We start from the raw sequence: 13,593 nt of genomic DNA on the forward strand, positions 1-13,593 counted from the left end.
GCTATATTTTATGGGGCTTCCCGTGCGAAGACCAGGGGTTGTGGCCCCGGGGCCCGACCGGGCACAGACGGATCAGTGCGCCCGCCCGGTGCGCCCGCCCGGTGCGCCCGCCCGGTGCGCCCGCCGCGTGCGCCCGCCGCGCGGCCGTGGGGAGTATTGCTCATATACAGGCAGGGGTGGGAGTGGCCGGACGACTAGAGCGGCAACCCCGGGCTTCTCCCAAGATGGCGGCCAACCTTGCTCTTCCCCGCTACAGCACCTATTTGGCTGCACGGGTGAGTAAGATCGAGTGAGGAGGAGCGCGAGGAGGTAAGCGCACAGCAAGTAAAGTTTAAAAACAATACACAAGTTTTAAAATTACAAGTAAGTGGTGCTCCCGGCTTCTGCCTCAGGAGTTCTGTGTGCGGTTCTGTCAAAAGAGCCCCTATTTTCCGCCCAAGAATGCAATGGAAATTATTAGCTCAAGAAGTAATGGTGAATGTGTGTTGCTTAGCACAAGACATAGGACACACATTCCTTTACTATCCAGAAAAGGCACAGGAAACAAAGAAGTGGCCATGGAGAAAAGTAGTCGAAAAGCCGATAAAACGATGGGAAATGTCTGTTCATGAATTGGAGGAAAAACAGGAGAGCACTTGTGTACTAACCCATGAGGCATGGGAGAACAACTGCCTTCTCATCAATATGACATTGAAAATGTCTACAGACCATCTTAGTAATAGAGAAAGTCTAACTCGTTTGAGAAAACGCAACAGTGAAATCCTCTCTAGCATTACAGGAGTGGCCCTTGCAGGTAAGAGCGGTGAGGGGGTGTGGGGGGGGCGGTTGACAGAGAACTACAAGGAAAAATTAGTTATTTACCTAATTTTTCCCTTGTGGTCGTCTGTCGAATCCACCCCCAACCCAGCCCCCTGCCCCACCGCTCTTACCTGCACGGGCTGCTCCTGTCTAGCAAAGAATGAGGAAGTCAGTCTACTTACTAAAGGGGTATTTGAGAAATATCTGTCCAACCTTGTGAACATGAATGTGGAATGTGCGAGGTGGAGCATGTCATGAACATGAACATTCTAAAAGACCCCAACTCAAAATACCACTTCCATAATTAAACAATGATTAGAGAATAGAATAAGGGGATTAGCCTTGTTGTTCTTATGCACGATGAAGAGTTCAGGTTCAGTAACATTACTTTTACGTTTACTTTTACAGGTGAAAAAATACATGTAACAATTGAAAGAAAAAAACAAGTGAGTCAAACCAATGTACACAAGGATAGCCAAAAGCCAGTGAGATCTCTTCCTCACTTACTGAAGTGTGACCTTGTGTTCCAATGGCATGGTAGGAATTAAATGAAGGCAAAACCAAAGGGGATGATGGACGGAGTGTTGAACATTGCAAGCACTCACTCCCAGTCAACTGATCTGGGTTTAATCCATCATCATTCTTTAGCTCACTCTACCACCCCAGTTCAGACATGACCATATGCAAATCAGTCTGACCCTGTGCCTCATGGGAGTAGTCCAGCCGCAACTGCCAAGCCATGTCTTCCCTGGACCGGAAACAAGCATCCTGGGACCGGTTTCGGGTTCATAACCCTCATCAGCCAGGCTATCTTGAATCCAGTGGCAAAGTGAGCAAGGAACACACGTCTGGGCATACCCTGCCAACTTAGGGTGAACTTAGCAAAACCAACAATGATATAGTCTTTGTTGAGCCTTCACAAATTGGCATTCTTCTCTCTCTCCCATCGAGGTTCTCTAGACTCTTCAGACAGCATCTACATTGTTTTAGGACTCTTTTTAAAATAGACAACATATAAAACATTGGTACAGGCATATTTGCGGACAGAGGCATGAACACCCTGTTACCGATAGCTCAGCCCATTTTTGCTCTGCTGTTACTTTCATCAGACCATCCTCTTTGCTTACACAGTACTTGTGGTTACGACCTCAAAAGGCTTTGCATCTACAAGGTGCTCCTTATTGTGGGTGGGGGCTGGCATGAAATAGGCTACCTTCTATTCTGTCACGGGAGGAGTCTTGGGCTTGGCTGGATTGTGCAAGGTAGACAGAGTGACATGGGGTAGTTTGTGATAGTAGGGTAAGTCCGAAGGTTTGGCGTTGATTTGGTGGAAGGATCCTAAAGAGAAGACACAACCTCTTTGATGGAGGAGGGATCACCCCATTGTCTAATAATTCAATTCATTCCTTTCCTTGACTCTTCTTTTGGGGTATTTGAGGACCACACCACATTCTAGTGTTTTATGTGCTTTGAAGCTCTGTTCTCTGGCCGCCACTGGTGTGGGGGCCTAGAGCGCAAGACATTCCTCAAGGTTGCAGCAAACATACTTATGGAAGTAATGTGATGGCTAGAAATATAATAATTTTGTGTATATTTGTGTACACCTCTGTGTTTCTAGGACGCCTGTCTCTGATCCCTTTTGTCATCACTCTCATACAAAGTGCCAGTTGGGTTTTCAATTACGTTTTTGGTAATGAGGAGCAGGTGAAGTGATAATAATGGGATTATTATTCATCCCTTCCTTGTTTTTCTGGCTCTCCTTATTCAGCTTATCAAAATGTACATTAACCTCTGCCCATTCTTCAATTAATCATGGCTCCTGTCATTTCTCGCTGCTTAGGGTGAGGTCAGATTGTAATTGACCCTGGCTTACACCCACAGCTCCCTAAGCACCTGGCTCCTTGTACCCAACCCATATCACAACCTTTCACAAAGCCTTGTTTAGCTTAGATCGTGGCAAGAAACAGAGCACTCGGCAGGAGAAGGGTGGGATACAATGGCAACAAAAGTTGGGGCAACAGATTCTCCTGGCACCTTGCTACCCTCTGTCCCATCCATGGCAACTTCAGGACATGGAAAAAGCTAGCATTTTCAAATGCAACAGAATCACAGTGAGCGTGGGGAACACAAACAGCATAACATGCTACAGCCGCTGTCTCTTCTTGACTCCTTACTCACCCACTTAGAAGTTACTAACTAGCAGCCTGCATGCTCCCACTCCTGATGCCCTAAGCAAATACATGAAATCTGCCAGTGCATTGCAAAATGCCTGTCGTACCTCAGAGGAAGCAATGAATGGCACCAGTCTTCTAGCCAACAAAACAACGGAGAACAACTAGCTACTCACCAGCAAGACATTGGAGAACATCTCTCCAAGACTAAGGAAAGCAAGGGAGACTACTTGTCTATTTACAATCACACAGTGGAGACTGTCTGAACAATATCAGGTAAAGCAACCGAGAAAACCTAAATACTAACCAATGAAAGGCCAATGAACACATGTCAGCCAACCAAAAAATCAGTCTAGACCACTGTCAACCTAACCACCAACGAAGCAATTGAGAATGTCTGCCCAACAATTAATTATGTGTAAACCAATAAAGCAATCGGAAATTGTTGACCAGTATTGAGGAGGTAACAGAGAACACTCGCCATACAACCAATGTCATAACAAGAATGCCTACCTATGATTGAGGCATTCTATGTATCAATTGTTTAGCCAGCAAATCATATCCATCCAACATCAGAGAAAGCAATCTGAATCATGTCTGCCAAAGACAGGTCAGTATGTATGAGAGGAGGTACTCATGAAGAGAACGTCTGCCCAAAAGTGGAGGAGGGAAGAAAGACATTCCCTACCAGCCAATGAGCCAATAATAGAAGTCGGTACAACCTTTACAAAAGCAGTATAGAACACCTGTCAAGCAATAGTGCAATACGGAATATCTGTCTGGCATTAGAGAAATAGCAAACAATGCATACTGAGCAGTCAACAAATAGAACACCTTTCAATAAACAATGAGTCAATGTACAACACCATTTATCTACACACCAATGAGGCAATGAAGATCTTCTGTCTAACGCTGGAGGTAGTAATGTAGAACATAAGTCTATAAACCAGTGAGGTGACGGATCACTCTAACAATGCATGCAGCATTGTAGAATATATGCTCTATATCAGTGAGGAGGTCTATAAACTAATAAAGCAATACATCATATCAATCCACCACTTCAGAAAGTAACTGAGAAGTTTGTCCTTACTCTTAGCACATTCTTATCAAGCTGGTAGGGGATGGAAACCTCTAAATCATTTGAAAAGTCATCATCATCAATCCTCATCGATTAATCTTTATTCGGCCAATTTTTGGCCATAAAAGACACAAAGCAATCTGACATTAGACAACAGTTGTATAAACGGCAAGGCGCAAAATAAAATAGTGAAAACATGTTAAAACCATGATAAAAAGGATAAAATACCAGATCTAAAAAGCAACAAACAGATAAATATTGTTTCAACAGTGCGGGCCGCCATGGTTTTCCTAGTTCTAACTGCCGCTTTTAAAAAATATTATTTACAACAAGGGGTGGTGATTGACAGAGTCTCTGAATTAAGCAGAGTACTCTCACCCAGTCAAGAGATCAGGGCTAGATCCAACACCGTTTTTTTAGAAAAATATTATGCACAGAAGCAAGTAACAGCTGTATGTGAAAAGTCATCCTTGGGACGCCATATTAGCGGCTGATTGTGGGCTATACAAATGGCAATACCATAACATCATCTCAATATATAATAAAAAAATGCCTACCTTCAAATGACGAAAGGAGGAGAGGACAATAGATCAATAAATAGGGGCTGCAATGAGAGAATTTGTATTGCCATGTCACACCTTTAGCGTTCTACATGGGTTATGATGGCAAGTTCCAGCATTGATGAGTCCTTTCAGAATTATCAAAAGCTATGCCTGCTAATGTGTTTTAACTTCTTAAATGTTAGTGGAGCAAACTATGGATGTGAACCCCTCCGAAATATGTATGTTAGTCCTTTGCACACTTTCTTGCATCCTCTACTCTGAGTTTATCACTTATCTGTTTGTCTCTGCCTTCAGCCTATTGTCTTCCATGTACCTGACGTGGGGCAGCTGTATTGAATCAGGGCTAGCTGAAGGTTGCATCTACCCCTGACATGCCCTTTGGTGTCCTTAGCACTGCTCTTGCTACCCCTGGGCTCAGAGGTCATGCAAACAGCATCAGGAACAGAAAGTGAACAGCCCTCTGGTAGCTCTGTTTAATGTCTGCACTCCTTTTATTCCTGGTCATTCTTATAAACACTCAGGAGAAAATAGATGGCGACTGAATGGCTGAGGGTGGGATGTGGCATCAACTCTTTGAGGTCATCAGGGGTCAATAGTGTGTGACCTCATTTCTGCTACATCTACAATATGAGTGAATTGACGCCTATGCTATTACTTACCATCTATAATTGCAGACCTCAGCCATGCCTAGTTTTCTATGTTTCACATACAATTAATAAATATTTGAGGCCAATGAAAATTGTAAATAATACGCAACACTTATTTTTTCTCTTGCTTCAGATCGAATAAGCCCTGCTCAGATCCTAATATCCAAATCCAGCTCCCGGAGTTTCCAAGTGAGTTGGTCGCCAACCCCGGACAGTGTGGTGGGTTACCAGATACTGTACGGCCCCCTGCCCGGGAATTCAGTAAAACTCTTAGAAGTGGATGGCAGTCGGAACAGCACCATTGTAGACAATCTATCACCGAATACCACATACTTGGTGACGGTGACAGCCGTGTACAAATCAGGACAAGAGAAAGCCTTGTCAGCCAAAGCTTGCACTGAAGAAGGTAAGATCATTACAATCAATTTCCAATGCTCTGTTTCTTTTACTTTTGCCTGTATAGCCTACACCACATTAATTCCCCTAGGACTTTTCTGAGTTTCTTTCTAATATGATTTCTGTTCTTAAATATTGGAAGTTTTTTGTTCCAGATTATTCCTCTGTTTGATCAATGTCCTCTCCCCTCCAGTGGGCTTTCCAACGTTGTATGCCAGAGTAGTCAAACTAAACATTTCTCAGGTACAGCATAAATATAAATGTTTGGCATCGCAAACGAACTGAAGGGCCCACGCGGCCGGCTCCATTCTTGTGATACGGGGAGCCTACTCCCAGGTCACAGGTTTTCTGCCTGCAAGAGCGTATATTGTGCATGTATTGTGGGTGCCCTGTGGGATCATTAGAATACCCATATTAGGTTTTGGGGATTGGGTCCCTGGGGACCATAAAGGCTCAGGGAAGGGGGCCGTACACGTCCCTCCCCTTAACAAAACAATACAGCTCCGGAGTATGGGGTCCCCTGGGGCCCGTAAAGGCTCGGGGGGGGGGGGGGGGGGTCGCATGCAGTTAACTATAACTGGTAAATTTCAGTGGATTTCTTTGTTTGAAACGGTATGTTTTCATTCACTTTTTCACCTAACTATAATGTCTCTTCAACCTTTGTTTTTTCAGTGACTATAGATCGATTGTGTGTTTGTGTGAAAGAGTGTTTATGTGCAAGAGGGTTTCTATATGTGTGAGCATGTGTATGTGTTTGAGTGAAAGTGAGTAAGTGACTGTGACAGGTGGTGAGTGCGAATGATTGAGATTGAATGTCACCAAAGTGAGTAGGAGTGAATCAGAGTGAGAGAGAATCAGTGAGTGAGCGTAGGGGTGCCTGCAAGCATGTGATAAATAATGAGTGAGAATGAGTGGCAGTCAGTGAGTGTAACTGAGAGTGAGAATGAGTGAGTCAGTGAGTGGGAATAAGTGAGAACAAGCAAAAGTGAGAAAGTATGACTGAGTAGGAGTTGCTGTGAGTGAGAACGAGGAAGTGAGAGTTAGATGGTGTGCAAACCGGGTTGAGTCAAAAAGTATGTGTCAAAGTAAAAATGAGCGAAAATGAAAGTGAATAAGCAAGGACAAGTAATTGAGAGTAAGAGTGAGTGCAAGAGTGAGTAAGTATGCATGAGGGAGAAGGAGTGATAATCAGTGTGAGTAAATGAGTGTAAGCGTGAGTAAGAATGTGGTTTTATGCTTGTTAATCTTCTTTTGACCCTGGCATACTGAAGGTATTTCAGCTTGTAGAGGCGCCCATGGCAAAATACTGTCACTGGCATTAAGGAGGCAATTCTTAATTTGACAGGCACGTGAGACAAAATAGTGGCACGGGCTTACTAGAGGTAATACTTGACACTTGGAACATCTATGGTAAAAAAGGCTAGAATCAGCATAGTGTAGGTAATTCTTGACATAGTGGTACCCATGGTAAAATCCTGGTACTGTCATTCTGGAGGTGATTTGTGAAATATGGGGCAGTGTGGAAAAATGCTGGTGCTAGCATACTTGGGGAAATTCTTGGCATAAGGAGGTCCTGTGGCAAAATACTGTAGCTAGCACATTGTCGAGCACTCTTGGCATAAGGCAGAACAACCATATCTTATAGAAGGGGTGCAAAAGTGCAAAACACTGTCTCTAACATTCTCAGGGTCTATTTTGACATAGGTGTCACATATGATAATTGGATCACATTAATGACAGAATGGGTGTGTTATATCATGTAATTTTTGCCATGGGGGCACACATGACAAAATACTGTCTCTGGCACGATGGAGGTAATCTTTGGCATATAGGGGCCCATATGGCACATTTTGAAAAGAAAAGTCGGTCTTTGCTTGTGAGGTATATGTTTCTTTGGTTTGGCACTCCAGGGAAGGAACTGTATAAGCAATGAGTGACCTTTCAGAGCCTATGGCTTTTAAGCAAATTTATGTGACAATGTTGCTTTAAAAAGTACTATTTGATCCACTTTTTTTCAAAGTTTTGTTGAGGGGAGAAGGCCACCCATCGGTTCCCCCTAGAAGTGAGGCTCACTTGCTTTAGTCTCTCTCTACAATTTATGGCAAGTATTGTATTACACCCCACCACTTTCAAAGATGAAGTCAGCACTCTAATAGAAGTGTATCTGAATTAAACATGTGTGTTGTGTTGTTATATATATATATACTAGCAGCCCGTCCCGACGTTGTCCGGGTATGAATTGCTGCCGGCCAGTAGTATATTGTTTTGTAGGATTTCGTTTTGATAGCATTTCTTATCTGTGACAGGCCTGTGAAACGCTCTGATTCACAGTGCTCTGCTGATGCACTTAAGAGTGCGCTTCAGTAGTGTGTGAACTCGAGTTTCCCTACTTTATTTTTCTTTGCAATATTATATAGCGCAAACTCGACAACATGGCATGAGCACAATTTACATTACAGAAGAACACATTCATTTGTGGTAGGCACGGGGAGACAAAGCGATTTGCCTGGAATCACAGGATGTTGAGCTGATGCCGAGATTCGAACGTAGCTCCCCAGCTCTAAAGTTCGCAATTCTAGAACTTGTGGCGGGAGGTGTGCCTAAAAGTGTAGGTCGGTGCTGGCCATCAACGAGAGAGACCTGTGCATTTTTCAAATCGGTGGTGAAAAAATATGAGTATGTTGCTGGAGATGTGGGCCGCCGTGCCACCAATGTACTTACCGGGGGAGGGTAAACACCCATTATTCCGCAACTTTCTTTCCGCATACCATCACTCTGCATACTTTCATTCCGAAAGTACCCTGGCTCCGCAATGCCATTATAACGCATGGCATTACATTTTATATGCTTTTACCACGCATACATTTACAACGAAATTCGTTGTAAATGCATGAATGGTAAAAGCATATTATTTTTAATGTTTGGATAAGGTAAGTATGGGTATAGGGGTATATGTTTTGGGGTACTGAGGTATATGTTTTGGGGTGTTTGGGTATTTTAAGGGTTCAGATATAGTTTTGGGTTATGGGGTACAGGGGTAGTTTTAGGGTTTAGGGATAGGTATGGGTTTTGGGGTACAGGGGTATTTTTAGGGTTTGGGCTAGATTTGGGTTTTGGGGTATAGGGGTATTTTTAGGGTTCAGGGGTAGGTTTGCGTTTTGGGGTACAGGGGTATTTTAAGGGTTCAGGGCTAGGTTTGGGTTTTGGGGTACAGGGGTGTTTTTAGGGTTCAGGGCTAGGTTTGGGTTTTGGGGTACAGGGGTATTTTAGAGTTCAGGGGTGGTTTGGGTTTTGGGGTACAGGGTTATTTTTATGGTTCAGGGCTAGGTTTGGGTTTTAGGGTACAGGGGTAGGTATGGGTTTTGGGGTACAGGGGTATTTTAAGGGTTATGGGGTAGGTGGGGGTTTTGGGGTACTGGGGTATTTAAGGGTTCAGGGCTACATTTGGGTTTTGGGGTACAGGGATATTTTTAGGGTTCAGGGGTAGGTTTGGGTTTTGAAGTACAGGGGAATTTATAGGGTTCAGGGCTAGGTTTGGGTTTTGGGGTACAGGGGTATTTTTAGGGTTTAGGGATAGGTTTGGGTTTTGGGGTACAGGGTATATTTATAGGGTTAAGATGGGTTAGTGTTTAAGGGTGTTGGGGTATGTTAAGGAGTAAGGGTGGGTTATGATTATGGGGTGCAGGGGTATTTAAAGGGAGCAGGGTGGACACCCGGAGCTGGAATGCAAAGAACCTGGGAATGAAAAAACGATGAAATATTGGGCACATCGTTCGCTTTTTTTCCGTAATCCCGCCCCCCGCACACGTCCACGCCCCCAGCGCATGCCCACAGCACACGATATGAGACATGGCATGAAGGGCGGAACGTACCACACGCCCCCAGCATTTGTCACGCCCCCCCAGCACACGCCCACAGCACAACGCAGACACGCCCACAAGGGACTACTTTGCTGGCACGGTTCTTTTACCTTTTAAATGTATATGGTGGGCATCTGCATAGCCTATGTCCTTCTGCTGCAACTGCCCTTTCCAACGCTGTATTGGGTGTTGTGATTGGTGTTGTGGTTCCTGAGATTACCCGCCTCAAATGTTTGGACTCTCTCTTTATTATATTAGTATGGAGATATATATATATATCTTTTTTAAGAATTTTATATAGCGCGAACTAGACCAGAGACATCGGGAATCAGAGTGCTTTATATGAGCACTAGTTTCGTTACATGAGGACACATTCAATTTTGTTAGGCACGGGGAGATTAAGTGATTTGCCCAGAATCACAGGATGTTGAGCGTCATTGCCGAGACTCGAACCCGGTTCCATAGCTCCGAGGTTGACCACTCTAGCAGTAAGGCTACATCCTCTCCCCGTAATCACACAGTTATTATGGAATTTCAGCAATATCAATTAGTGTGATGTCACCTGAGTTATGTTCAACCAACATCCCTAGCTGGGAAGATTCAGGGTTAAAGGCCATATGATGTCACTTCCTTTAATGTTTGTAAAGCTAAAGGGTGTGTGATACCACTTCCACTATCCCTGGCATTTTGGTCGCTCGATGTCCATGATTATTTTAGAGGTTGTGCTATTGGCTGTTGCTTTAGTCAATTGTGTCCCTTATGAATATGCAGACCTCGGTGATATAGCCTTTTCCTGGAACAGCTGTGACAAGCACATTGTTTAATTTGCATCTCCACATTAAGAGAGGGCTAGTGCAAGAGAGATTTCAAGAGCTCAAACCTAGAGGGTAATCAAGGGAGCACTGTATGGTGTAAACATAGGGTTATGGAACAAATTAATCTTGTAAATGTAATGGGAGTCAATGAGTCAATGAGCGGGCAGTGGATTGTAGATAATGGGGCTGCGAAGGTATTCATCAATGCTTGATGAGATACACTTTGAACAAAGGGATATTTAACTCCTTTCTGAATCAAAGTAGAATATGGTTTATCTGTATCTATGTGTCATTTGTTTTCCAGAATCTTGGGGCATAGGTTGAGAATGTTTGTCTCTTTGTCTTTCTGTGCTGCCAACTCTTGGTTTCGAGTCTGCCGATGTCATGGCTCTCTTCTAATGTGGTGGCTCCCGGAGTTCTTTTTTTTACCCTGAAAGTTGGGTTTATTCAGTGGTCAATAGCGTGTAACTGCTTTGAAGAGGATGCATGACAAGATGTTCGGCCTATGCAGGTCGGTAGGTGTTAGGGTGGCGTTGACCACATGATGTAATTAGAGACGCACTGTTTTGAACACAGTTATTTTGTCACATGTAATATTTTGTACATTTATTTGTAATGTCACAGTCTACATCTCGCTCCTTATCTTCTATGTTTTCACTACAGTTTTGTTTGCTACCACTCAATGATCATTGTTACTATGCTCAGAGACATTGCTATGTAGCAAACAAAGAAGGAGTATCGCCATAAAGATTAGAGAAATCTTAATGAGATGTGTGTTCGAGAAAAAGGAAAACATTCTTCCTTTTATAAAAACCCCTCACTCACCAACCTAGTGGTGACATGCTTCATCATCGGGGTCCACCCTGATGACCGAGCGTCACCAGGGTGTGCTACAACACCTGGATTACAGTGGAGCTGGTTTTGTGTTTGGGTGCAAAAAAAGGGGATATTAAAAATTGTCCTGGTATAAACTCAAGAAATATATTTTATTAGTGAGCAACTGGACAATATTAAAAACAGTGTGGAGATACTTTGAGGGTAATTATGACCAAGAGTATATCTGCAAGTGGTCTGGTCTACATGTTTCAACCTTATGATGGAGAATGCCAGGTTTTCATCAGGACCAAAATACCAAGAAAATGGACGGTCTACACCCCCTAAAAGGCGTACCCAATCCTAAATTCTTGTGTAAAAAAAGCAAAAAAATATTTTGCTTCAGAGTGTGAGCTCCTACCAAAAATCGGCGAGCTCAAGAAAAGAGAGACCTGTGGAAGGAAAGACAGAAAAAGGAACGTAAATATACTGAAATACGTGCCTGTAACGATGTGAAGGATCTCTCATATTCACAAGCAGCATGCCGATCCCATTCTGTTCCAAAGATATACCGACCGTAATTTAAGGGGGTTATCTAGTGGCTGAAAAACAATGCTGGGTGTCACTGATCATAGAGATCAACGATCCCAGATGTGGGTATGGGCCAACAACTCACACACTTATCAATATGTGCATGTAAGGTGACGTATAATAGTTAAAGTCACATCCGCTTCCAAACTTAAGTGGCGTGGTAGTCCATCCTTTCAAAAACTATGCGTAAGGACGGATTGTAAATTGTGCAATTTTACCAGGCATAAAAGACATACATCAACCAACGTACAAAAAGACCAACAAACAAGTAACATGTAGGGTTTTTGACTTTTGGCCTGTCTTACTCATATTAGATGTCTTTAAGGTATCGGGGGCAGAGGAGGAATTGTCCTCAACTAGAACATATTCTGCGAAAAAGGAATGGAAAAAACGGTCAAGCGTTTGTAATGGCCGCGCGAATCAGCGGCGTCATCGAGGTTCGTACATCCTTGGCGCTGTAACATAATGGATTTAGCTTACTTACAGTTCAGTTGTTGAAAGGACGGCAAAATACCTATAGCCATGCCCGCTCCCCCGCTACAGTGATCTCTGTTAGCCGCGTCTGTTATGACCGGCGTCCGTTTCCGGGGTGGGCGTGGCAGGCTTGAGGACACGTGACGGGTAGTCATGGTGACTATTGCTGCCAGAGCTACGGTGTGGTGGAGGGTTTTGAAAACACCCAATTCAATTTGACATTCGGCATTGTTAGTAGAAAGAAGTAGTAAACGATACATGAGAGGAAAGATTACAGGGGCGGTATATATTTATATTTACCGCAGTAAGGCGGTCATTACAGGTTGTGTGAATTATAAATGTGAATTTTCAAAGCTCACATTATTTCTGTAAAAAATCAGCGTGTGGCATTACCCTCATGTTGCTTCCAAGGCAGTCACGGTCATCACAGACTGCGGGGCTTACAACAATGGGTGTACAAAGCTCTCATAATTCCAATAGAAATAGATGAGCAAGGGGCATTTTCCTCAAAGGAATTTCGGCTATGAAGAACGATACATGTCTTGCCAAAAGGGGGAAAGGCAGGAATAGAAGTTTAATCGGGGCTTGGGACTGAATTAAATGTACACTTAAGAAAGGAAAATTACGAGAAGAATAATGCTGGGGCCGTATTGATAAAGGGAATTTTACCACACTGAGGCCCAAGGTGTACTGTCAAGTCGGTCGACCAAACAGAATTGATTATGGACAGCTGCTAAATTAAATGGCAAAGGTTACTGATAAATATAATGGCAAGGGTTACTGAACAGCATCGTAAGAAAGATGATTCTTTTATCAAGGTTATTTTAACACTGAGGCCCATGGTATATTGTCATTTAACCCAATTTTGTGGGTGGACAATCTATAAATCCATCGCTGTTCTTTTTCATAGAGACGGTTCTGTAGATTATGTCCCACTTGGACCTGCTCAATTACTGTCCATCTCATGTCATTGGGTGTATGGTGAGCAGTCAGGAAATGGTCCGTTAGTTTGGTTGCATTCCTTTTACAGCGTATAGTGCTGCGGTGCTCACAGATACGTTGTTTCTCCTTTCGTGTCGTCATACCGACATAGAGTTTGTCGCATGTACATCTGATAAGATATATTACATTATTGCTGTTGCAGTTTGTATGCGAGCGTTGCTGCCAGATTTTTCCTTCTTCAAGGTTGAGTGTTTTCGTGTTTTCAGTCAGTTGGCAGACGCTGCAGTCACCGCATCGGAAATGTCCTGTGACACTTGGAAGGCCCCATATTTGTGTTATACTTTGAACAACATTGGGTGTTGGCTCTTTTGGTCTTGTGTTTACCAGCGTATCTTTTAAGCTTTTAGCCCTCTTGTAAGAAAACAAAGGTTTTTCCCATTGGAGG

General features: G+C 43.4%; 1 protein-coding gene across 3 annotated transcripts in view; it reads left to right on the forward strand.

The window, feature by feature from the left end:
* Positions 1 to 13,593, forward strand: part of VWA1 (von Willebrand factor A domain containing 1) — a 369,137-nt gene that overhangs the window by 340,502 nt on the left and 15,042 nt on the right. For all 3 annotated transcript variants that reach the window (XM_078642405.1, XM_078642406.1, XM_078642407.1), the window contains one exon: positions 5,391 to 5,663. In XM_078642405.1, the coding sequence (XP_078498531.1) occupies positions 5,391 to 5,663 (273 nt within the window). The remainder of the gene's footprint in view (positions 1 to 5,390; positions 5,664 to 13,593) is intronic.

This window comes from Lissotriton helveticus, chromosome 5_1 (assembly GCF_964261635.1).
Source record: "Lissotriton helveticus chromosome 5_1, aLisHel1.1, whole genome shotgun sequence".
NCBI classification, from domain to species: Eukaryota; Metazoa; Chordata; class Amphibia; order Caudata; family Salamandridae; genus Lissotriton; species Lissotriton helveticus.